Source organism: Vanellus vanellus (assembly GCF_965231255.1).
Source record: "Vanellus vanellus genome assembly, chromosome: 3".
Taxonomy (NCBI): domain Eukaryota; kingdom Metazoa; phylum Chordata; class Aves; order Charadriiformes; family Charadriidae; genus Vanellus; species Vanellus vanellus.
Window position 1 is genome coordinate 19,010,871 of NC_138907.1, and position 25,433 is coordinate 19,036,303.

The 25,433-nt window shown below is 44.9% G+C and overlaps 1 protein-coding gene across 1 annotated transcript in view; it reads left to right on the forward strand.

Moving 5' to 3' along the window:
* Positions 1–385: 385 nt before the first annotated feature.
* The window catches only part of TOGARAM2 (TOG array regulator of axonemal microtubules 2), a gene marked incomplete at both ends in the record, with an annotated part of 30,389 nt that continues 5,341 nt past the window's right edge, over positions 386–25,433 (forward strand). The window contains 15 exons of the mRNA XM_082480234.1: positions 386–641; positions 1,097–1,332; positions 5,520–5,686; positions 6,868–6,914; positions 8,761–8,951; positions 9,855–10,008; positions 10,954–11,121; positions 13,207–13,348; positions 14,989–15,094; positions 16,900–17,135; positions 18,362–18,520; positions 19,572–19,686; positions 20,637–20,743; positions 22,104–22,308; positions 23,427–23,643. Coding sequence (XP_082336360.1) covers positions 386–641; positions 1,097–1,332; positions 5,520–5,686; positions 6,868–6,914; positions 8,761–8,951; positions 9,855–10,008; positions 10,954–11,121; positions 13,207–13,348; positions 14,989–15,094; positions 16,900–17,135; positions 18,362–18,520; positions 19,572–19,686; positions 20,637–20,743; positions 22,104–22,308; positions 23,427–23,643 — 2,506 coding nt within the window. The remainder of the gene's footprint in view (positions 642–1,096; positions 1,333–5,519; positions 5,687–6,867; positions 6,915–8,760; positions 8,952–9,854; positions 10,009–10,953; positions 11,122–13,206; positions 13,349–14,988; positions 15,095–16,899; positions 17,136–18,361; positions 18,521–19,571; positions 19,687–20,636; positions 20,744–22,103; positions 22,309–23,426; positions 23,644–25,433) is intronic.

Consider the following 25,433-nt stretch of genomic DNA (forward strand, 5'->3'; position numbering starts at 1 on the left):
GGGATGATGCTGTAGAAAGACTGGCAAGGTCTGTCAGCTTGCTGAGATGTCTTTATGCTTTCCAGAAACACTAGTAGCACCATGTGGGTCTTTACTTGTAGTCTTCACAGAAGCCAAGGCCTGAAATGGGAATCTGTTTCCCCCCCTCTTACCAGTGGGGCCTTCAAACTCTCTCTCCAGGCTTGCTAGCTCAATGCTATTCAGAAGAATTAAACTGATGCTAGTTTTACGAAAAATAAAACCAAACTGATATTATGAACAATTAAAAAAAACTTGAATGCCTCACTCATTAGATGTGTTGATTGTAAAGGTGTGAGGTCAACTAACTCACTTCTTCCATTTTACCTGATCTACAGCTTTTTTTCAGTCCATATTAACAACCCAGATGAAGAAGCAGCTGAGTTTCTGGGATGGAGGTCCATGCTCAAGGGTCAGCTCTCCCCTGGATGACTGGGTCAGTGAGGCTAGTGTGCACGAACTCAGGGCTGGGGATGGAGTTGATCCCTCCCACCTTTCTCACCAAGCCTTGACCCAGGAGCCCAGAGAGAGGGAAGTGAGCAGTGCTGCCCCAGAAACCATTAAGATCAAGGAGAAGCTGAAGACGAGGAGGATGTCTGAGGATCTGTTAGCCTCACGGAGAGGTAAGGCAGGAGCCTGCTCACTCTTCTGTGGGAAGAAGGGTCTTTTCTCAGCCTAGAGAGCTAGCATGCATTCCCAGTGAAGAATTCTCCCCTGCATGTGCTCCCCTGCAATAACCTTCCCTGCTCTCAGTCCCCTCTGTAGCCCTCCTACAACTGTGGGGCAGGGAGAGGAACAGGAGGGTGTATGTTCATGTGACTTATTCTGGGCTCTCTATTGTCTGACAGGACCCCAGAGGACCAGGATGTTCCTCTGGTGGCTCTGTGAAAGTGGGTAACTGTTGTCCGCTAGCCTGCTTTAAGTGGCTGCCAGCATGAGCATGTTTCCCTTTGTGGTTATTTAGAAGTCTGCAAGAAATCTGTCCAATGAAATATTTAGCTTCAGGTGCTTTAGCTTTGCAGTGCTGCTTTAGCTTTGCTGTGCTGTGTCTGTTATGCTTTGTGTCTCCACTTTGCAGGCCTAACTGACTCCAGTGTGCCTAAGGGGCTTATCTTGAAGCCAGTAATGTGCCGGTCAGCTTCCCAGAGGGTCCTGGCAACCTCCAAGCCTGTGCCTCCCATCCCTAATGGCCTTCCTTCCTCAGAGCCCAGCCGGATGAGCAACGGAGAGCAGGAGCACGGGGAAAATGGCACAGGCTGTGATGACAGTGATGGAAATAACAAGGAGCTGATGTCAGAGACAAAAGGATATACAGTAAGGAAACCAAGTCAAACCATGTGTGGTGGATCCTCAGTTTATTTCCTGTAGGCAAAGTTCTGAGATCTTTCTCTGTGGTGTGAGCCCAGGGATGCAGCTGACCCAGGGAAGAGCTCAGCCGGAAATGGCACTTCAGGCTGTCTTTGCAATGTGTGTACTGCAGACTTTGTGTCCTCAATGTGTATCAATAGGAGAAGAGGTCTTTTAAACAGTTTCTGTGCTCTCTAGTGGCTCCTGCTGTGTTTTATGACTGGGAAAACTCCATCAACCAGTCAGAGCAACTAAATGTGTCTAATATGGTCAAGCATATCCTTCTACAGTTAGTAAAATACATGATCATGGGCTGATCTACAGGAAACCAGGCATGCTGGCAACAGGAGGGGGAAGCCTAACCCGAAGGGGAAGAAAGATCCTGGGACAAGAGCTAGCAGGGCTCATCTATAGGGCTTTAAACTAGGTTTGAAGGGGGATGGGGATGAAATCAGGATTACAAAAGTGGTGCCTGGGAGAAGCGTACCAGTGCTTCTGGGTAAAAGTGTTAGCAAGGTCTTGCAGCCTGTCCCAGTGATGGTGGGGGATGGTGAATTGTGTGACAGCAAAGACATGAGGGGTAGTGATAATTTGGTAGCTACAGTAGTGTCTGAGTATGATCAGGTGAGAATTAGGGCTTGTCCCCCCAAGGAAGTGGCAGGACAATTAGCCCAGCTGAAGTGCATCTATACTAATGCACGCAGCATGGGGAATAAACAGGAGGAGCTGGAGGCCATTGTACAGCAAGGAAACTATGATATAGTTGCCATCACAGAAACGTGGTGGGAGGACATACACAAGTGGAGTGCTGAAGAGCAAAGGTGCCCAGGAAGGCTGGGCATACTTCAAGCAGGTGCTCTTAAAAGCGCAGGAGAAGGCCATCCCCTTGTCTCAAAAAACGAGCAGACGGGGAAGACGACCAGCCTGGCTAAATAGAGAACTTTGGCTGGACCTCAGGAAAAAAAGGAAAGTTTACATTCTCTGGAAAAGGGGGTTGGCAACTTATGAGGACTATCAAGATATAACAAAGCTATGTAGGGGGAAAATGAAAAGGGCCAAAGCTCAATCAGAACTCAGCTTGGCCACTGCAGTTAAAGACAATAAGAAGAGATTTTTGAGTATATCAATAGAAAAAGGAAGACTAGGGAAAATGTAGGCCCACTGGTGAATGAGACAGGTGCCCTAGTGGTGGAGGACACAGAGAAGGCAGAGTTACTGAATGCCTTCTTTTCTTTGGTCTTCGCTGCTAAAGCTGTCCCTCATGAATCCCATACTCTGAAGGCAAAGGGGAAAGTCTGGAGAGAGGAAGATTTTCCCTCAGTTGAGGAGGACCGTGTCAGAGACCACTTGGCCAAGCTGGACATTCACAAGTCCATGGGCCCTGATGGCATGCATCCGCGAGTGCTGAGAGAGCTGGCGGATGTTATTGCTAGACCACTCTCCATCATCTTTGAACGGTCATGGAGAACAGGAGAGGTGCCTGAGGACTGGAGGAAGGCTGACATCACTCCAATCTTCAAAAAAGGCAAGAAGGAGGACCCAGGGAACTACAGACCAGTTAGTCTAACCTCTGTCCCTGGGAAGGTAATGGAGCGACTCATTCTGGATGTCATCTCCAAACACGTTGAGGAACAGGAAGTTCTTGGAAGTGGTCAACATGGATTTACCAAGGGTAGATCGTGCTTGACCAATCTGATAGCTTTCTATGATGTTATAACTGGTTGGCTGGATGAGGGGAGAGTCGTGGATGTCATCTACCTTGACTTTAGCAAGGCTTTTGACACTGTCTCCCATGACACCCTCATTAGGAAGCTGAGGAAGTATGGGCTAGATGAAGTGACAGTGAGGTAGATTGAGAGTTGGCTGCGGGACAGAACTCAGAGGGTTGTGATCAGTGTCACAGAGTCTAGTTGGAGGCCTGTAACCAGTGGTGTCCCCCAGGGGTCAATACTTGTTCCAATTTTGTTTAATATATTCATTAATGACCTGGATGAGGGGACAGAGTGTATCCTCAGCAAGTTTGCTGATGATACCAAACTGGGTGGGGTGGCTGACACCCCAGAGGGCCGTGCTGCCATCCAGCGTGACCTGGACAGGCTGGAGAGCTGGGCAGAGAAGAACCTAATGAGGTTCAACAAAAGCAAGTGCAAGGTCCTGCACCTGGGGAGGAAGAATGCTAGGCACCAGTATAGGTTAGGGGCGGACCTGCTGGGAAGTAGCTCGGAGGAGAAGGATCTGGGGGTTGCGGTAGACAGTAAATTATCCATGGCCCAGCAAGGTGCCCTTGTTGCCAAGACAGCCAATGGAATCCTGGGCTGCATAGGGAAGAGTGTGGCCAGTAGGTCGAGGGAGGTCGTTCTCCCCCTCTACTCTGCACTGGTGAGGCCACAACTGGAATACTGTGTCCAGTTTTGGGGTCCCCAGTTCAAGAGGGACAGGCAACTGCTGGAGTGAGTCCAGCGAAGAGCAACTATGATTAAGGGCTTGGAGCATCTCCCTTATGAGGAAAGGCTGAGAGAGCTGGGACTATTTAGCTTGGAGAAGAGAAGGCTGAGGGGAGACCTTATTATGGCATACAAGTATCTAAAGGGTGAGTTGAAGGAGGATGGAGCCAGGCTCTTTTCAATGGTTCCAAGTGATAGGACGAGGGGTAATGGGCACAAGTTAGAACACAGGAAGTTCCGTTCAAATACACGGAAACAGTTCTTTACGGTGAGGGTGACAGAGCACTGGCACAGGCTGCCCAGGGAGGTTGTGGAGTCCCCTTCCCTGGAGATTTTCAAGACCCACCTGGATGCAGTCCTGAGTAATGTGCTCTAGGCAATCCTGCTTTAGCAGGGGAGTTGGGCTAGATGATCTCTAGAGGTCCCTTCCAACTCTGAAAATTCCATGATTCCGTGATACAGTTAGTAAAATACATGTATCGGTGAACCGTCTGTACATTGCGGTTACTATTGCAGACATACCAGTGTCTTGGTGTTTTTTTTATATCGGCTCTGTCTGGTTTAGATGGAAAAAGATGTTTGCTGGAGCAGGTAGTCCTGCAAACTCAACTTTAGGTTGTCCCAGCTTTTGAGTTGTACAGCCATATCCTTCTGCACAGTTATCTCTAAAAATGTTTTTGGAGTTCAGTGGCTTCTGTGCAGCTTCCTCCTCTCTCATGCGTCTGCCTAGGAATGTCAGTGATAGGAACTGGCAATTTTGGCCCTGGGCAGTAGAGTCCAGACCCCATCCACTCAATTGCCTTTGCAGGAGGGACAGAAGCTGCAGTTGTTTTGATTTTGCTGTGGTGGGCAGGAGAAAGGTAGATGAATAACAGCTTTTGTAAACAGGATAACCAATAAAAGTATACTTGATTTCAGCCTTGCAGATACAGGGCCTGACATTAACTCTGTTGGTTTCACTGGAGTTTGAACAGGTCCTGATTTGGCTTTTTAGCTGTGACGAGAATGAATGAGAGACTAAGGAAGGGTGTGTGTCTACCCCCACTCCCTCCATCCCCCTTCCTAGCCATGGCATGGGGAGCCTGAAGTCATTTCAGCAGGCAGTGAGACCTTATACATGGCAGCGGGGTAGGGAGCTCTGCTGAACTTCATAAATGACAGTGAGCCTGAGATGATGAATTGTGTGGGAGCTGGAGAGCACTGGGCATCCAGAGAGCACATTAGCATCTGGGCCAAAAGGCTGGTAGGGGACTGTAGGAAGGGCAGAAGCAGAAAAAATTATGGGCTTGAGAAAAGCAGGTTTTGACAGCATGCAAAATGACTTTGTGGGGACTTGGCCGGAGTTCAGCAATGTCTGGTAGGTGCTTTAGGGACGGTGAGAGGATAGTGATCTAAACCCATTCCCGTACCATCAGAAAGGCTAACAGAGGCAATGGCACCCCAGAACATCTTTACGACAAGCAGATGGATGCCAGGTGGGAACATAGCCACTGCCAGAGAGGTAAACGAGGGGAGAGAGCTGGCAACAGTGTGGGACGTGGTCTCTCCCTCACCGCTTCCCTTTCCATTGCCCATCCTAGGCCAAGCTGCTCCATCAAATTGACTTTTCTTTTCCTGCCAAGTCCTAGGTAAAAGCATGGCCAAACTTCTTGTGGCATCAAGGGGGAAGGCTGGATGCTTGAGCTGAGCACTGTGTTCTACTATTTCCAGGCTTCCCTGATGCCCTTGCATTGTGAGGATGGGAAGAAGTCACTGGGAGCGGCTTTGATTCCCCCTATCCCTAAGTCACCAAGACCATCTGATGGGGCTCCTGACAGCACTGCAGTGCCTCTCCCAAGCTCTCAGCATGTGGTTTTCCAAGAGGCCCTGGAGATGAGGTAAGCCAAGGTGTCTGTTTCTCCAACTTGCCATTTATCTCACACTTCTTGCCTTGAGGTTATTTTCCACAGTCAGTTCTCCAACATATTTATACAAACTTCTGTGCATTCACCATTTTGCATATCTATGATGATCCAGCACAATGTCAAAACCAACATCATACATTCTAAGAGCAGTGGTGGCAGGGGGGAAGAGGAGGCAGAACTTCAGAAGACCCTAAAAGCAGGTCCTCTGCTGGACTCTGATGCTGATTCCCTCTGTAATATTTGTGGTGCCATTTGGGAATGGTATTGCATGGATCTGAATACAGCATCTGGGTTTGTGTGTGATCTTTGAGTGCCAGTATCTGTACCTGCAAGAATATGTTAGGGCAAATATTGGTTATTGTAGAGCTGTCTGCTGTAAATGTCAGTCATAACTTCTCTGTGTCTGGGCCTTCACTGTGGAATGAGAGCCCAGATAAATCTCTGTTTATAGATGTCTAATCCTATAGATGTGTAATATTCACATATGGTTTTAAGGTCAAAGGGGGCAAGTTGCTAGAGAACAGTTATAGGACTGTAACTGATGAAAAGATATTTGCTTGGATATGTGTGGAGAAATCTAGCTGTCAACCTTATCCTAGTTACAACAGTAAATAAGGAGTCATAGAAATATAGTTCCAATTTAAAAGCTTCAGCATGGCTTTTAAAGTGCAATCAGAATATACTTACTTACCAGTTGAGTTGGAAAACCCCTTTTTCTTCTTGAAAGGTAGGTGTAATATTATTCTCAGTGGTATTACCATGTGTCACAAGATACTGTTATCAGTTTAAGACATGGCCAGGCAAAGTTAGGCTTCTGCAGCAGTATAAAGGCAGCTGCCCTCAGTACAGACTTATGACTGGCTTAACATCTCTTGCTGATTCAGAAAAGATGTAGGTAACAGTGAGGGCCACTTAGGTCCAAAAGGAGAGTTAGGCCCAAATTGAAGAATGACTCCTGTGCTGGAGCTTGATGAGCTCTGTGTTACTCCAACAACTGAAAGTTTAATGGCAATCAGTTTTGCATATTGTTGGTTTTATGGGTTGCATTTCCTCCTTCATCAGAATGACCTTGCTAAGAAAGTTTGCCTCTTTTAATGCTACCCCACTTCTCTTTCTATCTCCTCATATATTCTTTTATCCTCAATTTTCTTAAGGCCAAGATCAAACAGCAGAAATGAAGAGAAGACCCTTAAAGCTCTAGGTATGTACAGGGCATGGTTGCCCTAAAATGAACATAGGAATACTGACCTATGGGTAACACTGTGAGAGTTTGGTCAAAAACCAGACTGTAACTTTTTTCAATTCCTTGATGTGCTCAGACAGCTCTGTCCAGAGCCCAGTCACTGGGAAATGTGCTTTGGTGTTCCAGTGAAAATGACTCCAGCATGGGGTTTTGAATGGCAGGAGCTGAAGGGGTACCTTGGGGCCTTGGAAATGCACAGCAGGAAAAGAAACCGTTCCTCTACCTCATGCTCATACCTTTTATCTTCCTACACGCTCTCTCATGTCACAAAGATCAGAGAAAAATGAGGCATTTTGCATGAAATGAGAAATTTTCCTACTCCTTCCTCCTACACTTAAAGGAGCAAACCTTCCCTTGGAGCAGTTTCTGAACTGAACCCTTTGAGATCTGAAGTAGATTCATCAACATTGCCTTTTTTTGTACTGGGAGAGAAAGTGAAACCTTGTGTGATAGGAAGTCCTTGTGAATTTTCCATTTACGGAGAAAGAGACTTAAAGGATCCAGCCTATGCAGAATCTGAGCTTTCCATCCTCTTAAAGCACAACCCTAAATTAAATGCTGAGTAATGAACTGAGGTTTCCTTTTTGCAACTAATTTACCTCAAACCACATATGCTAGGTTTATGATTACAATCTCTTCCCCTACTCTATGTGCGTATGTCAGTATTACAAACTGAGGCTGGAGTAGGCTTCTCCCCTCTCCCGGCTTTGCACGATCACAAGCAATGAGTTCTGCAAGACAAGATGTGGTGTCTCGTGCATCTGTGTCAGCCAGTACTTTGAAGTTGAAAACCTCCATGACGCTGTTCCTGTCCCTTTGCCAGCTGTGGGTTTGTAGCGATAGGAGAGATGAGAATTTAACAGATAATTCTGCTGATGCAGGGAAAGGGATGAGATATGCTGGTCCCTCAGCTTAGTGTTAGTTCTGCTGAATAATGGGAATGTCTCATAGGAACGATTCCTTTATTGCTGATATGCAGCTAGGATGCTGAATGCAACTAGGGAAAAGTATTGCTGAGTACATGTGGTGACATTTTTGCTGGATACATTCTGGACTAGAAATGAGCTATATCGTTAAACTATCTCTCTGTGTCTTTTATTATTGACTTGACCATTCCGCAGGGGTAAAAAAATCCTGATTTAAGAAAGTTATTCCTTTTTTACTGCTTGGCTATCGCATGATTTTATCATCTGTGAAGCCGTGTAAGGAATTATTAGTTCTCTGAGTTTTAACAGCTCTGTTGGAGAGTATTTCAGAATGAGCTGCACTGTGCTATTCCCATTAAGAAAATCAGCCTTTAGTGAGGCTGCCCAGAAATTGGTCTGATCTGCTGCAATTTAGAATGAAATCCCTTGGAGAAAATGAATTCTAGCTTCAAGAACACAACTCTGGTTTTGGTAACACTCTATCGATCCTAAGCTTTTCTTTAAATGCCCTCTAAAATATTCCAGCAAAGAGAAGGAAATGTTGATTCTTACCTCTACAAAGACGTATACCTATTGACAACTAGGAGTTCTTTTAGTAACTGGGAAAAAGAGGATGTTTACTAAAATCAAAATGGATAGGAACAGATAGGAACCTTTTTGGCAAGGGCAATCTCCATCCCTGTGCTCTTCTCTATCAAACATAGCTGCTCACCAGAAGCCAAGGGCTGAGGCCTATATCATGCAATAGGTTTGAGTCTGATGGCCAACACAGCAAGGTCACTTCTGCTGTCAGTGCAATATGGTAGTACCCCATCTGTTTGGAGAGGTGATATGGTCCTTGCTGTTCTCATATACAATCTATATCTGTGTCTTATCAGAGCTCCAGACTCTGGAACCCATCTTGCCTGTTCTCCAGCATCATGGCGTTGGTGGTGTGAAGTCTGCTGGACATTTGTGTGAACCTGTGCCCCCATTAACAGACTTCCCACTCAGCCAAGCCCAGGAGATGGATCATCTTGTGAGCCCTCACCTTCTGAGTGACGATGACTTGAAGGACAGCAATGGAAGGGTAAGGACACGGGTGAGCAGCCTTCCTTTTCAGTGACTGTTCAGTGCTTAGCCCAAAATGTTACTGAAAATCATAATCTTCCTCTCTTGGGGAGCAGATTATCTTGGGAATACATTCGACAGCTACAGAGCAACCGCTCAAATATTTTCACTGGTGCGGAAGTCACCAGTTGGGAGGTGGTGTTAAGATTATGTGAGATGCATTCTTTATGTACAAAGACCAATGTAGAGCAGATCCAAATGGCAGAGCAAGTTACACATCAGTTAACGCGCAAAGTGCATGCTCAGACGCAAAGAAACAAATATTATAATGTTGAGTGTAAGCAAGGCTGCAAAAGAAAACCGCAGAACTTGCTTTTCCTTGGTTACCTTCCTTGCTGTATCTCACAGCCCTCTCATTCTCAGTTTTTCTATTCATTAAGACCAATATTTTTCCAACTTTACATGACTCTCGGACCCCTTCAGAAGCAAGGAAGTGAGAAGCAGCTGCAATTACTGGCTGTGAGTATTAAGAAACAGCAAATTACCTCTCATTGCTGGTTATTGCAGATGTTTATTATCCCCCCTGACCTGTAGGAACTGAACTGCCTGTTCACTGGTAACGTGAGCTCTTCATACGTCTTGGAGCAGTCCTATGACTCTCTTGACTTAAGCAGGGCTTCCTGACATAGATTGAGAAAACGTTATCTTGGACCAGTGGGAGGTTATGGCAAGGAAGTGTTGCACATCACTGGGTATATTTGTATGCCAAGGTGAGGAAAAGAGGAATTATTCTGAAACTATTGTGATGTATGTGGAGCTGCATTAAAGACGATGACACTCTACCACTGTGTTCCCAATGAGGTGTTCTGTATGGTTTGCGTATCTCTCTTTATGCTCAATGATGTATTTCCATTGCATCTAGATCCGTGTTACCTTGTCCAAGTCAGCTCAGAAGAAAATACACCAGAAGCGAATGAGACAGATGGAGCTTTTGCGTAAAGAGAGGGAGAAAGAGAGCGAAAAGGAAATGTCGTCGCAGCTTCCTACACAGAGTGTTGACCCTGAGGATGCAGAAAGTAAGTGGTTGCTATAGTTGTGGGCCTTTATGGTCACTTGCTTGTTCTTTGCAAAGTATTGTAAGTGTCTACAAAATCAGACCGGGAGGCTGTTACACTTGCATCTGAGTGGAAGTTAGAATAGGATTTATTTCCGCTTTTCAAAGAAAAATACAGAGGCATGAAATGTCTTGCCTGTGGCCTACACTGAGTTAGTCACAGAATATCACCTTCCCCCCTTCTCTTACGAAGTCTTTCAAACTGGATAATTTTGTCTTGTAAACTACATTGGAGCTCCAGACTCTGTAATTGAGAGTAGCCTCTAGCAAAGGTGAATGGGTGAGTCCAGCAGAATGCTTTTCAACCAAGGTGCAACCTGGAAGAAACAAAATTAAATTATTTCTAATTAAAACACAAAAGATCTTGCCCACTTGATAGGACAGGTTATCCCACTCACACCACTCCCTGCTGAGGAGCTCACATTGCAGAGCCGTGCTGGAGCCCTTCCCCAGTGCTTACGTTTTACCCACATGAGCAAGCAGCATTGCTGACTTAATTGCAGCTGACTGGCTCTGATTGTACTGCTGCACGCACTACCGTAAGTGTAGCAGCAGTAAATTTAAGAGTCAGTGCTCAGCCCAAGGGCATCAGGCAAGGTTACTGCTCTTTTTCTTGCTATTATTTTGTGAAGTACTGCTGAGGACTGCGGAGGTGGGTGCCCCAGAAATGTAACTTCCCTATCCAGCCTCTGAAACAGGAAAGCAAACAAAAAGCAGTACTGAGTTTTCCTCAGTTCTTCGGCAAAGCATCACTGTATTCTGTGATCATTATCCCATGTTAGTGTGCAACTTATTCCTGGAGTTGTTTGGGGCAACAATGGGATGTTACCCAGCTCCAGCACTTTCCAAGTCCATAGCCACCCTGTCCAGCACTCTCCACTTACAAGGTCTTTTTCCATCTCTGCAGGCTTTGGTCCACCACCTGTCAATGGGACAGTTCCTGTTTCCACCAGCACAAGCAAGGCACACCGACAGCACGCTGGTATTGCCTTGAAGAAGCGGGTCAACAGGCCCTCACTGCCCAGCCTCCCCGCCATCAAACAGGGTGGCAGCTTTCTGGAACACAACTCCTCAGGTGAGCCTGCGCTGCTGCAGCCCCTGCACCGGCTCTTTCCTTGCACAAGGAGCACAACTTGCCTCATTCCTCAACCACAGGTAGCATCTCGGGTCCAAAGCCTGTCCTGAGGATTGAGAGCAAACCTGCTTTGGATCCCCTCCAGCTTGATGATACTGGAGCAGTTGGTGCTTGCAGTTCCATTGGAAAGTTTAGCTAAATGAAGTAGTGGTAAAGCCTTAAGCTCTAGCTTTTGCCCATACTGAGAGACCAAAATATAACACCGGTGCCGGGAGGCAGTTGTAACTGCAGTCCTGAGCTACGGTGCAGTCTGGCAGGGTGTGCTCACTGTGCACATATGTGTACCACCATGATCAATTAGCCACTCACCGTCTTGGCTCTCTGCCCGTGCTGCTGTCTGGCTCTTCAACCAGTTTTTCTACTGTTCCAGCAAGGGTTGTCTCTGCACGGAAATTAGCAACTTGGTGCAACCATGCTATTGCACCTAGAAGTGCTTAATGGCTTCTAGCCTCTCTCATCTCACTGTCTGCAATGCAAATTGGGAACAAGCACTGCCTCTTCTGTCACACCACCCAAATATGGTGGCTGTGTGTAGCAGATGACATACAGCAGAGGCTGCCTGGTGCTCCTGGGCTGCTTGCTACCTGCAATAAATATACAGCAGATAGTGAGTACATAGTGATTCTGGTCTCTCCTTTGTGGGTAGCCTATCTCATGTTATGATCCTGAGTAGCAAGAGTTAAGAAAAAGGGAGCTAGGAACGATACTTTGCTGTTTCATAGTGATGCTATTCAGATTTTCAAAATTGACCAGAATTAGCTTGACGTGGCCCTCCATTCGTATTGAATACAGATGTGTATATCTATGTACTCATGCAGTGACATCATTGATATCAGTGGCAGTGCTAGTGGTGACACCCAAATTAGTCCCCATCTGAATACTTTTGATTTTACAGTTCCTTCATCCTCCATACTTTGTAGAACATGCAAGGTAGCATAAAAACCCTACAGAGTCCACAGCAGTTCATCTAGATTCTGTGCAATATTTATACTCAATACTTTTAGACAGCTCAGATGGTTTCATCTACACTTTAGAAAATGAGCTTTTGAGGGCAAGACATGAAGTTTTTGACCTACGGTGCTTTTGATGACAAATAGATTTCATAACAAATGCATTTGTCATCTGAATTTTCTTATACCTTGTATATTTATCATCAAGAGAGTGTATTTGCCATCAATTTGCATCTGTATTTACATATTTTTATTCTCAGTTCACATTTGGAAGGCTTTTTTGTCACAACTATCTAGACTAGAAATTGCATTTTTCCGCAAGAGAAAGCTTAGGCATTGCACAGTTTGCAAACAAGTGCATTTGATGACAAATAAATTTCACCTCAGCATCTTCAAATTACAGCCAGTGGGTACCTCTGAAATAGTAAATATTCATAACACTTGGAAAATAGCAAAATCCATAAACTACTACTTTCCCAATAGTATACTAAAATGTATGTGCACTCAGCTGCCTGCTGTCTAGAATACTTGAAGTAAACAGAAAAAGAGGCGCTGTCAGATGCAGAGGGTCAGGTATCACTGTTCCCTGGTGGTTGCTTCCTGGGGATTCGCCTGAGCCCAGCAGGACTCAGTTGTTCAGGGTCGGTGCTCACTGAGGCCAGCTGGAGGTGTTTCCTCGGAAAGTTACAGGGTGCCTCTGTCCCCAGTACTCCAGGTAACAGGGAGGTGATACAGGGAGGTATGTGCACATCTCAGCAGCTTACTCCTGGGGCAGCAAGTCTTGCTGGGTGGCACTGGCTCCCAGTGAGCACGAGCTCTGTGGCACTATGAATCTGCAAGCTGGCTGTGGTACCTATGTGGACTTGGGAGCTGGCTGTGTGTGTGCAATTTTCAGGTTTCCGCAAGGAGCTGGTGCCTAGCTGGGGGTGACTGGGAGATGGTTGAGTGCTGGGCAAAGCAATGAGCTAGACAGCAGAGAAGTCTTTGAACCAATGCCAGTTTGCACCCATATGTAATCTTGGCTGGGAGACTGGGTTGGAGTATGTGATGCTAGTGTCTGACTATCTCCTTACAGTGAACTCGCTGCCAGCCATTGCTCTGGACTTCCTAGAGTGGGGAGAGGAGCCGGAGGGCGGGGATCCCCGGGAGGCCAAACCCTTCCCTAACCCAGAGCAGGCGGTGCTCAACGCGCTCACATGGCTCAGCAGCGACGACTGGTAAGAAATCCCCGTTTACTCTTTCTCCCTCTCAATGTAAAGGTAAGTTAGAAATGTTTTTTTTTTTTATAGTGCCTATGAGCCCAGACAGCCCAGATGTCTAAAGGGAACTAGTGAAACTGCTACAAAGCAGTCACAGTATAAAGATGTGAGAGCAGCCTTTTATTTGCCGTGGTCTGTAGCAGTGCTACAGCTGTAGCTGGTCCATGCTGTTTCCTAGGGTTGCCTTCTGCTCCATGTAGCTGCAAATTAAATCTTCAGGGAAGAGAGAAAAGTTGTGGAACAAGATGATTTGCTGGCTGAAGCCAGAAGCAGGACAGAAGCAGTCTTGAGTTGAGAGACTTGGAGGCCTCAGTTCACTGGGACTGAGTAAGGATTTGTCGCTGGCCCCCCTGCTGGCAGAAGCAGCAGGAGATAGGGCATCCCTAGGGCTTCCTGTACGTGAGTCCCAGCAGTGCCTACGGGGAATTCCTGTGTCTGAGAAATGGACTGAGATGTGGTTCAGACTTGCTCAGCCTGTCATTTCTCCTGAAGGGCTCATGGCAGAAGACAAGGAAAAAGAAAAAAAAAAAAAATCCTTTAGGAATCTTGCACTTCTAGACCTCAACTTTTTTCTCCTTACTGCTTAGTATGGGACAAAGATGTTCTGTTGATGATCACAGTATGTCCTGAAGGAGACTACAAATTTCAGGTGATACTGGTTGTCTTTTTGATTTCTGGGTCAGCACACACTCACTAGGGCTCCATTTACACTGGGATAACCATGAAAAATCTTCCATAATGCATCTCCTTGAGCGATCGCTTTGTTTTGCCCCTCTCTCCTGTCTCTTCCCTGTTACTGTTTGGAGCCCTGTGAGGTGCAAAGAGCTGCTGCAGGTGTGGGGTGTCCGGGTTACACTCAGGGACCCCAGTGGGGACAGATCCCCAGACCTGCCCTGGAGTCCTGGTGAACCATTGACTACATCACGTGCCTTCCTGTAGCCCAGGTCCTTCACAAAGTGCTGAAAGATGCGGGGTTTTACTATTTTTAAATAACACGTTGCTGTTGTGGGTGTTATTTTAAGTAGGGATTTTCTGGAAAATCCAACATTTTGGCTGTTTTTGCCCAGATGTTGTCTCTTTTAGGGCATACTGCTTTATTTTGGCGAGGGGGTGGGAGAGGGGGAAAAGCACGGACACATTGCCGAGTGCAAATGTAGCTATCAAGTAGCAGTGCAGCCTCTCACTCCTGAACTGCTCTCTGGGGATGGAAAGGAGGGAAAATGCTCCTGTAACAGCCAGGTGGGACTATATCTCAGGGGCAGGGTCCAGGAAGGGTGCAAGAGACAGAAATGTGGCACAGTCTCCCTGCTTCTAGGAAACAGTGACATAGGCACTTCGTGTGCCAGGGATTTTGGCAAGGCTGTCTTGTTTAATGGCCACAAAACAACCCATCCACTCTGAAACCATCTATTTGCCTTCTGGATTTATGTACACTTTTGACTGCCGCAGCATCCTGTGGCAACAAGTTCCATGATTTAATTAAGTGCCGTATGACAAGCACCTCCCTTTGTTTGAGCTGACACCTTGGTAGTTTCAGAGAGCGCTGCCTCGTTCTTGTGTGGTGAGAAAAATCAGTCTTTTTGGTAATTACCTTTCAGGCAGGAGAAGGCGAAGGGACTCTTCAGCGTCAGATGCCTAGCTGTCTGCCACTCAGAAGTCCTTCTTTGTAGGCTTCATGATGTTTCCTTGGCAGTTACCAAAGAGGTAAGAACATTGTGTTTAATTGTGTCCCGTGTACCTCGTACATGGGACGTAGAGTAGATATGTGCTTGTTCATTTACATGTGTGCTCAGTGTCTGCCTTCATTGCTATTTTTAGACCTCATTTTTCTAATAGGTATGTCACCTATCTATATGATCTGTCTGTACATGTAGCTATATTTACTGGTATGCAGGCTATCTGTCTCTCTCTTCTTTGAGCTAGGTGTCATTATAATGCAATATGCAAATGCAGAAACTAAGACACTACTCAGGTGATTTGCCACAGCCCAGATCTCTGTCCAAGCTGTAATTAAACACTGCAGCATTTGCCTCCCAGCTTCCTCCCACTTCCTCCTCCTCGGCATCCTGAGGGATTGACTGCAGGTATTTATTTTCCAGTGTTTCCTGATGGTGTCATCTCCTTCTTCCTTTCTGTGTGCTTTTTGGTAATTTGCCCTTTCCATTGATCTGTTGCATCCATGCACCGTTTCAATTTTGCACTGCAGCCACTGGCTGCTTGGAGTGGCCTCCTGTGGGATTTGCAGGGCAGTTGCACACAGCTTCACTATCTCACCTCTCAGTTAACAGAGAGGTCTCAACCTAAGCTCCTTAATATATGTGGCTGTATTTCCAACTTGGCACTTCTTTGTGCCCTGAACCAGCTGCCTTGCACTCTTACTACACGATTGCCAAATATATTAAATTTTCCTTTGCTTGTGGAAGACAGTAAGACTTGGCTCATTTCCATGAAAACCAGTACTTCTATCCAATATTTAATGACGTTGGAGGCTTGAATACCCCTTGTGTTTTTGGACTCTTCAAATCTTTCTGTTTAGATATGCAGGACTCAGATTCTCCCCTTCTGAGACAAGGGTTAGGAGAAGCCCTTTCAGCTTAGCTCATCTGATTTTTACATCACTTTTATATTTCTGAGAAAATTTCCTCCTCTTTGTTCTACACACTCATGTGCAGAGACATCTTTCCACTTTCATTACACTCCAGTCCCAGATTTTGCTTTCACAAGCACTTCTAGCACTTATGCTGTTCATTTTTTATTAACAAGCACAACTAAGTCTGGCAGAATGCAGCACTGGTCTCTCCTTCAAAGTATCTTTCAAATGAAGCACATGACTGAGATGATGCTTCTTTACCCTGTTGGGGAGAACCTTTTGGAAGCTAGAATAACTCCGGAGCAGCACTGAATGCTGTAAAACCCCACTGATTGCAGCTGTAATTGCATGTGATTTCCTGGATCCTTGAGTAACTTGAGTCCAACAGCTAGGGTTCTCCTGAGTAGACAGAGCAGCAGATGGATTCAAGTCCCTGCTGCGAATTAGTGTGTAGACTTGAGCCCGTATTTTTTGTTTCCTGGTTGAGTGCTCAAACTGCCAGTGATGCAATTTTTGACAGGAGGAAAGTACTACTTTTACTCTATCTGGTCTTTATGAACTGTACCTTTATAGTTTAAAAACAGCCCTTGCTTTAGTTTTTTTGGTTGTCAATAGAAAGGCCTAAAAATCAAAGCAGTGCACATTATGGGCTAAGTAGCACAATTTGTTCTAGGGGTGAAGCAATATTTTTTAGGCCTGCAGTCTCATTAAAATTGTACTGTACAAGCAGGCCTGAGGCCTGAGAAGGAGTTGGTATCAGAGTAAGTGTGTTTCTGTACTTGTGGTCTTCTGCTCTTACCGTGCTCTTATGTTCCACCTGGATGCAGCAGGAAGTCTTGTTGTTTCCTGGGACTTTTGTCTAGGGGAACTGATTTTCTTTACAAGGTTATTCTTATGTTTCTCCTCATGACTTCCTCAGGTGAACAACCTGCGCTCAAAGGTGTCTCGCTATGCAATCGGCACTGTTGGAGAGCTCTTCAGAACCATGAAGAAGCACATGGACCATGAAGTGGATGAGGTTGCTCGTGTCTTGCTCCATAAGATGGGGGACACCAACGAATTCATTCAGAAAGCAGCCAGTCGATCCCTGGGAATCATGGTGGGGAGTGTGACTCCTGGACGAGCAATGACTGCTCTCATGGCTAGCGGAGTCCAGTATGTTGTTCTTCTCTTAGTGGTATCCATCACCTTAAATTGTGTGGGTTGGAGGAAGGGATGGGAGACAGAAGGGGAATGATGGGAGGGAAGGGTCCTTTCTCCTCCACCTTCTGTGAACTTGGTGATTAGATTCTCTGATCAACCTCACTCCCTTCCTCTTATCATCTACCTCTGTCCTACTGCAGCCTTTTTGTTCTCACAGTCTGTCAATGCTGCCTAGACATGGTGAATGATGGGGAAGCGAAAGTCCCTGCAAAGGGTGGTGATACAGCCTTGTGGCTTTGCGGGAAGAGGGACAATGGCAATTCCAGCCATGAGGGCCATTTGCTATTTCACAATGCTAACCACAGAGGCGCTGGGGAAAACCCTGCATCATCGTTATGCCATTAATGTGAGAAATAAGGAGGCTAATTTCTGGGACATGGAGCATGTGCGGGAGAACCTGCTGGGTATGTCCCCGCCTGCTCAGCAGATGCGGCTCCTGCCGAGAGGAGCCTGTCTGACTGTCATGTCCTTAGAGTTCTACTTTCTATTCAAATTGACTCTGCATGTTAGCCTTGAGATGGCGAGTCATTTTACGGGCACCTTCAGAGGCCGACTCCCATGCGATAGCTGAAGTAAATGTTGCCTTAAAATAGTAGTGCTGTGCCTGATAGTTTCAAATAGGCACCCTCTAGATAGGACAGCTTGGCTAAAACAACTGCTACCCTTTCCTCAGTTTTCGAAAAGAGTAAAATGTTCAAATGTACCTCTTGCCGAGCCTCAAAGAACAAACTGGCTGCATTGCTGGATATTCTGAAGCTTCATGCCCCACAGGATTTTTCCCCCCATTTGATTTTTTTTCAAGGGTCTGCAGATTTAGAGGTAAACAGCTGGAATAAGCCCCAATCCTGCTGCAGCTCTGTCTGTAGAGTGAGAGCCCTCTGATGAGTCAGCATGAATTGTCTTTCACTTCCCTCTTTCTCAGAGTTAATTTCAGGAAAGAAATCAAGTATTAACTGAGTCCAGGGAGATTGAATTCCTCCCTCTTCCTTGCAGGTAGGCCCTCTGTACAATGCCAACTTTGTGTTTATCTGAAGACAGAATCTTCTACAGTTGACTAAAATTGCACCGAGAACATGTGCCTCCTTCGCCCAGCAATGACAGGGAGCATGCTGTGACTGAGGCCTGTGCTTCTGGCCCTCCTTTTCCCTCTGCCTCAGTGCTTGTTCTCTTGTTTCCAGGCACCGCAACGTCCTGGTGCGGAAGTGTGCAGCTGAACACCTACTGACCACATTGCAGAAAATTGGAGCCGAGAAGCTCCTGTCATCCGTGCCTGGCAGTACTGAGTTGCTGGTGCGCACACTGGTGAAGCTTGCTCAGGACTGTCATCAGGACACAAGGTGATGATCTTTATTTCACCTCCTAAAATTTGAAAACTGTTTGATGCCTAGCTATAAATGATAAAACCACAAATAGCAGAAGGTAATGTAAATATTAACAAAGTTACTTCGTAGTGTGGATAATGTTGCCTGGGGAAATGACTGTACTGGGTAACATGAAGGTGTCCAGCAAGAAGGACCATTGCCAAATTCCTGTGACTTGAATAATTCTTTATTCAGCTCAACTGAGCTCAGATTAGCCAGTCAAAAAATTTTGTTCAGTCTTATGTGCACATTGCAAAGCTGAAATGTTGGCCACTGTTCATCACTGAAGGTTATCCCAAACATTTATTTCTGGTAAGTTTAAGACTGTCCTAGAAAAATTCCAGGTGCCTTTAACCAATATATTCAATCTTTCTAAATCCCTTCTGCAGATTTAGTTGCCTATGTAGCCACAATTTTTTCTTCCCAATCATTGTATATTGTTGTCGTCTGTGGCTGAATGAACTCCCAATTTCCTCTTGAAGACAGCTATATTTTCATAGCAGCAAAACCAAATCAAAAAACAAAAAAACCCTTTCTTTGTTTATTAATTTAAATTCCCATTAATAGATGGCAAGAACACATGAGCAACTAGCTGCCTGCATGCATACATGTGGGATAGAATAATAAATCGTAAGCACAAGGTGATTTGTCTTAGCTTCTCCACCAGTTAAAGAAAGGTAAATTATTATGCTATGGCAGCAAGACACTGCAAATAAGCCATGACAGAAAGCAGATGTGCTTTGCACATCCCACAGGATCCTGTGATCCCACAGAAATGTACCCACAATTTCAAAGTGAAATTGTATTTTCCTGTTGCCCCATGTTCTCCTCTTGCCTCTTGTGTTCAGACGGCAGCATTGTTCAGTGGCAGTTAAGTGGAGGTAAATATCTCTCTTTGCTGAATGACACATGACAAGTTTAAAATATCAGCTTATTTTATTAACACTTTTGTTTATTCAAAAGTCTAGGGAGAAATGACACTAATAGTCTGTAGAAAAAACAGTCATTCATTTCTCTCCTGTGTTAGGTGTTATGGACGGAAGATGCTGAATATGTTGATGAGTCATCGAAAATTTGATAGGTATTTGAAATGGTCTGGCCCCTCACGTGACCTGGAGGATGTTATGGCAACAATTAAGAAAGTAAGTGTTTGGCAGGAGAAAAGTCTCCTTCATGCAAGTACTGCGATTGCTAATATGAGATTAAACATACCTAATCTTTCTTTATCTCATTCTTCTTCCGCTGAATCATTTTCCTCCTGGGAATGAACTGTTGATCCTTAGCCTATTTATCTGCAGACAGTGAAGGAACTAGTATGGTTAGAAGTAAAGTAGGTGTATTTTGAATATCAGCCACAAACAGGAAAGGGAAGTAGGAGAAAATGGTTTTACTTTCAGGGACACAAAAACCCAGCACCACCCCCCCATCCCTCCCTAATAAAGCAAGGAAGTGAGAATAGTGCTTCTGAACATAATAGAGGTCTTTGCAGCAGACAAAGTAGTAGCGCAAAGAAAATTTCCAAATATACAAAAGATGCACAAGGCAATCATTAGTATATCTATTGTCTGTATTCTGGGAATACTGCCCTGCTGTCACACACTGTGGAGCTGGAAGAAGCTTTGTGAATTCAGCATCCAGTGGAAAATCATCCCTATTGTTTTTTTCATTCCTCTCCATTTACATTCTAGAAAGTAATGTGCCTTGGTGCAGGAATAGGGAGAGTTGAGTGTGAACCAAATCAGCTCCCAACACAATGGGCCAACCTGCAGCGAGTCTAAAAGTTTCCTGCTATTCCCTTTAAAAAGGCTTGTTCCCTACCAGTTTGCATTATTCTCATTTGTGCTCAAGACCAATGAATTAAAGATTTGATACTGTTGACCATTATGGTAGCACCTATAACCTGCCTTGGGTTATTGAAAACAAATAGTAGACATCACTGATGCTCTGGTTTGTCTTCCTCTCTAAGTTATGAAATGTTTTCCTAAGCCTTGCTTGGTAGCAGTGATCCTGGTTATAACTTGTGTTTTACACAAGTATTTTCCTTTTTTATCTTCTATAGATTCATGTTTTTTTTTATGTATTAATGTAGGAGATGATGATAGAAGACCGTAAATGTGAACCTCCATCTGCCAAGGACCCCAAGAAGTCTAGGAACAGCGGCTTGATGATGACCCAGAACAAGTTACCTCATGATGGAGGGTACTGAGCACTTCTGTTATTTCTGACAATGTACACGACAAGCTTTATATATCTCTTCCTCAGTAAAATCTTTGTGATGGTGATGAGCTATGCCAGAGGTTGTTTCCTTGCCCCACAAACCTTCTGTGATAAAAAATGTTTACTGCTGCATTAGGCTGAGCACAACTTCTCTGGAGGGTTTTCCAAAAAAGTTGAGAGAGAGGAAGAGACAGCCACTGGCTGCAGCTCAGAAGATCCAGCGCAGTGGTGAGAACAGGGTTGTGGAGTCTGTGAGAGGGTCGTGTCTCTGCTATCTGACTTGGACAAGTAATTTCAATCAGGGCATTCTTATCTGAGTAGAGTCTTTTTTAGATGGATGGTTTGGTGAGAAGTCCCAGTCTAGAACCAAGATGCCATTCCCAAAACCAGCAGTTTACATGTGTGTGGTTTGGCCTGGCTGAATCATTGCTTTCTGAACCTCAAACAGTACCAGCGAGGCAATTCCTGAGCAGTTCTGGTCGACAGACATCTCAGCACGGACTTTTTCTGTAGCTATTCATGTCATTCAAAGCCATTACTGGTTGATTGATGGGCAGCATGTTTTCTTCCCCTGTGCTGCAATCAGCATTTGAGGTAGGAATTTGGTCCTTGCTGTTTCCCCTTGCCAGTGGGAGAGCTACTTGTACCTGTTCTCCTCTGATAACAGAGTGGATCTATTTAGCTCTATTTTGCTCAGCTGTGGCAGGAAGGTGACTACATGCCTCACTAGCATGGTTAGGATCTCACCATGGTCATTGCAGAGAGAGATTGATCCAAGAGAACTGTTCCCACTGCATTTGTTAAGCTGTGGATGCAATCCCTAGGGAATGTAAGCATAGTAGTGGGATGGCTGGCTTCTGTTTTTATCTCTGTTACTGATCTTCTGGATCCTTTCAGATATGCCCGTTAATCTGTCTGGGTAGGATTCATTTGTTCAGATGCATCTGAGCTATTTGTCCAGATTCGCATAGCTGTTGCAGAGACACTTCTCCAGAGTAATTAATTTCCTTATAATACAGACACCTCCCATAAGGTAAGGCATTAAAACTTTGAAGTAATGCCTATTTTTCCCTACAAAGCAATGGTAGATGAGTACCTGGGAAGACACCTGAAGATAAATGAGATGAATCCCATCCTCAGTGCCTTGGTTTTCCTAAGGAAACACCTAGTGATAATATTACTTGCAGATTGTCTCCTGTAATGATTGTCATGAGATCAAAGTTGCTTTTCAGATCAGGATCTAGCCAAAATCATATAATTAGGAAGTCTCCCCAAGATGTTTTCTTTACAATTAACTGAAGATGATATCACTAAAAGGTCTTATCTTGTTTTTATTTTCCAGTTTGAAGTCTGGCTCTGATGTACACGTCTTACGCCGTCAGACAGTCCCTCACGTATCACTTCGGACTGCAGAAGAGAATGAACAGCTCATGGAGCTTTACAAGCTCTTGACAGCCAAGGAGTTTCGGTCACGAATGGATGGAGTGACCCTCCTCCTAAAGCACTGCAAAAGCAACCCCCAGTTCATCTCCACTAACATTGTCCAGGTATGTAGGGCATCTCTATTGCTCCTTTCCCATTAGCTCCCTCCCCAAGCCTGTACCAGTAAAATTAACTCAGTGTGTCTTGGCACTACATACTAGTTGTTTGGGACAGGCTGGTCCCTTCTTACCCAAAATAATTTAATTCAGCTCCAGGCTTCAGGGCAATTTCAGTTCCAGTCCAGATGTATTTCTCTGGCAGATGCCTATTGCTGCTGTTCATGAGATGATGACAGAATTTACTGTTGCTGTAGCTTCTACTTTCCCCTACTACCAGTTAGGCTGAAATAAAGGAAATCCAGCCACTGAAAGCTTGGCAGTTATCATCTAGAAGAAAAATGGCTTGAGATCTAGGAGAGAAGTATCAGGCTGGATTGATTTAAAAAAAAAAAAAAATTTTTTTTTTAAAGGATGCTCCTGTAAACTTTATCTTGTTTTGTGCAGACACAACTCTGCGTGTTCACTTCTGTCCTTATCCCTTTCCTGCTTGGGAAAGACTGTTCTCACCTTTCCTGGGGGTCCTTTTTTCTCTTTGGAAAGAAGAGGAATATGGCTAGAGACAGATCTTCTCTTCCTTCTCCTCCCAACAGCTGCTTTTTTCCAGAAAATGGTGCCTGATAATGTGACTGTCAAGGAACTGAACCTGCTCTAATAAGAACTGCCCAGCACATTAAACTTCAGATGCAGGTTCTGAGACAGATAAAACTTGGATCTCATCCAGACACTGTTTTGGCAAAATAAAACTGCCTTCAGTACTTGAGACAACTTTATGAAAAAATGGGCATCGTAAATACCTGTTTTCCTACCTGTATACTAAAGATACTGGTTTACATTACTAAAATTAGATTAATTTAATGACTTATAGGTAAAGAGAAACACCATATGAACTATCCTGTCCCCACTTAAACCTCTTAATAAAACATGAAAATCTTTTCAACTGTCATGAGGTGGTGCAACCACTACAGTCAGTAGCCCACAGGAAGACAGTGAAGTTGTGCTAGCAAGTGCTGAGCTGACAGAAAGGATTACATTTATATTTTATATTGCTGGGTACTTGTTTCTACATCCCTTCTTGAAGCAAAAACATTTTAATCCAGCTTTCATGTCATTTGTTTCCTTAACAGATTTTTGACGTTTTTGTCCTGAGACTTCAGGATTGCAACAAGAAAGTGAACCAGCATGCACTGGAGGCGCTAGCTTTGATGATAATCATGCTTAAAGGTGCCTTACACCCGGTGCTTGTCTCTCTGGTAGCAGCAGTCACTGAGAACCTGAACTCAAAGCACTTGGGGATTTATGGTGCAGCTCTGAAGGCACTGGAAGCATCCGTTGCTCACCTAGGTAAGGCTGACCTCTGACATTGACTCTCTTCAACTGCAGCTCCTCCACCTTGGAGCCAAGTGAACATTGAGGCTGTTGATTGCTGTTGTCATCTGGGGAAATATCCAGCTGCTGCAAGATGTTTATGAAGTTCGGCCTGCATTCTTTGTATCCCAGTCTGTTGTATCATGTTGTGATGTGCAGGTGAACGGATGCTGCTTATCCTTTGGATCACATGCCTGATTATTAATTCAGTAGAGAGGACATTATAGGGATTATTTTAAGTTCCTGCTAGAAGAGGATGAGGGAAATGACTAGCATCTGCCATGACTGTTTCCCCCCTTCCTCCTGGGAAATTGCATGCATTTTGTTTGTATTGAATTGGATTTAAGTTGTGCATTCTGTTAAGTTTACCTTCACTAAAATGAGATGAAAGGAACGTGCTTTTTCCTTGAAACACTTGGTGGGAAGGGTGGTGGAGGCTCTTTGTTCTCACTGGGCTTTGTTCCACGCTCTGGCAGTGGCAGCTCTCCCAAGCAGATGTGTCTGGCCCATTCTGACCCCAATATGACAAGCTTTGAACTCAGTTACTCATTTTGCAGTTTTAGGTAGTAGTTTGGCCATGTAAAGCCCAAATGAATGTGTCCTTTCAAATTCGAGGATTGAGACCTTGAATTGAGTAAGATACTGTGTTATGAAAGAGCATAGTGGAGATCAGATGAAGGATGAAATGCTTGTTCCATAGTCAGTTTGGAGGTCTCCACGTCTGTGGGATTAGAAATGCTTTGGTTCCCTTCTTCCTGAAGGGTAAGGAGCCCATTATGGTCCCCCTTTCTGGACACTTGAGGATGGGGCCACAAGTATGCCTGTTGATGTAAAATATGTACTGGCAGTAGGGAGAAGGTGAGGTCCCAATCTGCCCTGTGTTTTGAACCATATGGCCCGCTGCAGGCTGTGCAGCATGTCTTCTGTTGCCTACTAGGGTCATCCAAAATCTCTTGGAGATCCTCAGGCTCGATTTGGTTGGGAGCACCTGCCCTGCAGAGCGCACCTCCAGCCCATCCCTTATGTTTGCTTAGCACACAAACCTACCACAGAAAAGCAGGTTCCATATAAAGTCTTGGGGTTCTGTGGTTGATGCTAGGTTTACGTATCACTCATGTCATTTATGATATATATATATATATATCAAAGGACCTGAATTCCTGATGACTGTAACTGTAAGCTGGGTAACCAGAAGCTGTGGTGGTGCAGTCCTTATGCACCAGTTTCCAGACAGGCTTGAATGTGTACCAGCATTTCCCCAAAGTCCCAGGAGCCTTTGGCTCTGTGCTGCTTGTCTGCTTTGGTACAGAATGAGCTGAACAATAAATCCTGAAGTACAACTTTGCTAGAATTCAGGGACAAAGGGATTTTTGGAGGTTGTTTGGTCCCAATTGGACTTCCCCAAATGAATTGCTTTGCTGTTGGCATGAAGGGACACTGGCCCATCAGAGCTTCTGCAGAACAGCTTCCTGGAAGGCTCTGCATTATGGGCATTAGCTGGTACTGTCTATTTTCCACCTTTCTTCTTTGTCTTCTTTTTTTAAAGGGAATTTATGATTTGCCAAGTTCATTTCTTTAGAACAAACAGGTATAAATCCAGTTGTAAATGATGGCTTGTTCCACATGTTGTTCTGTGTGGGGCAAGATTGCTATAGCAAATAACTGCATAGCCAAGGTCTGCTGTAAATTCACTTGCCACACGGATTTATTTCGGCTGTGAAAATGCAGCACTCAGTGAATATGCCTGAAAAATTTAGTGTTGAAGA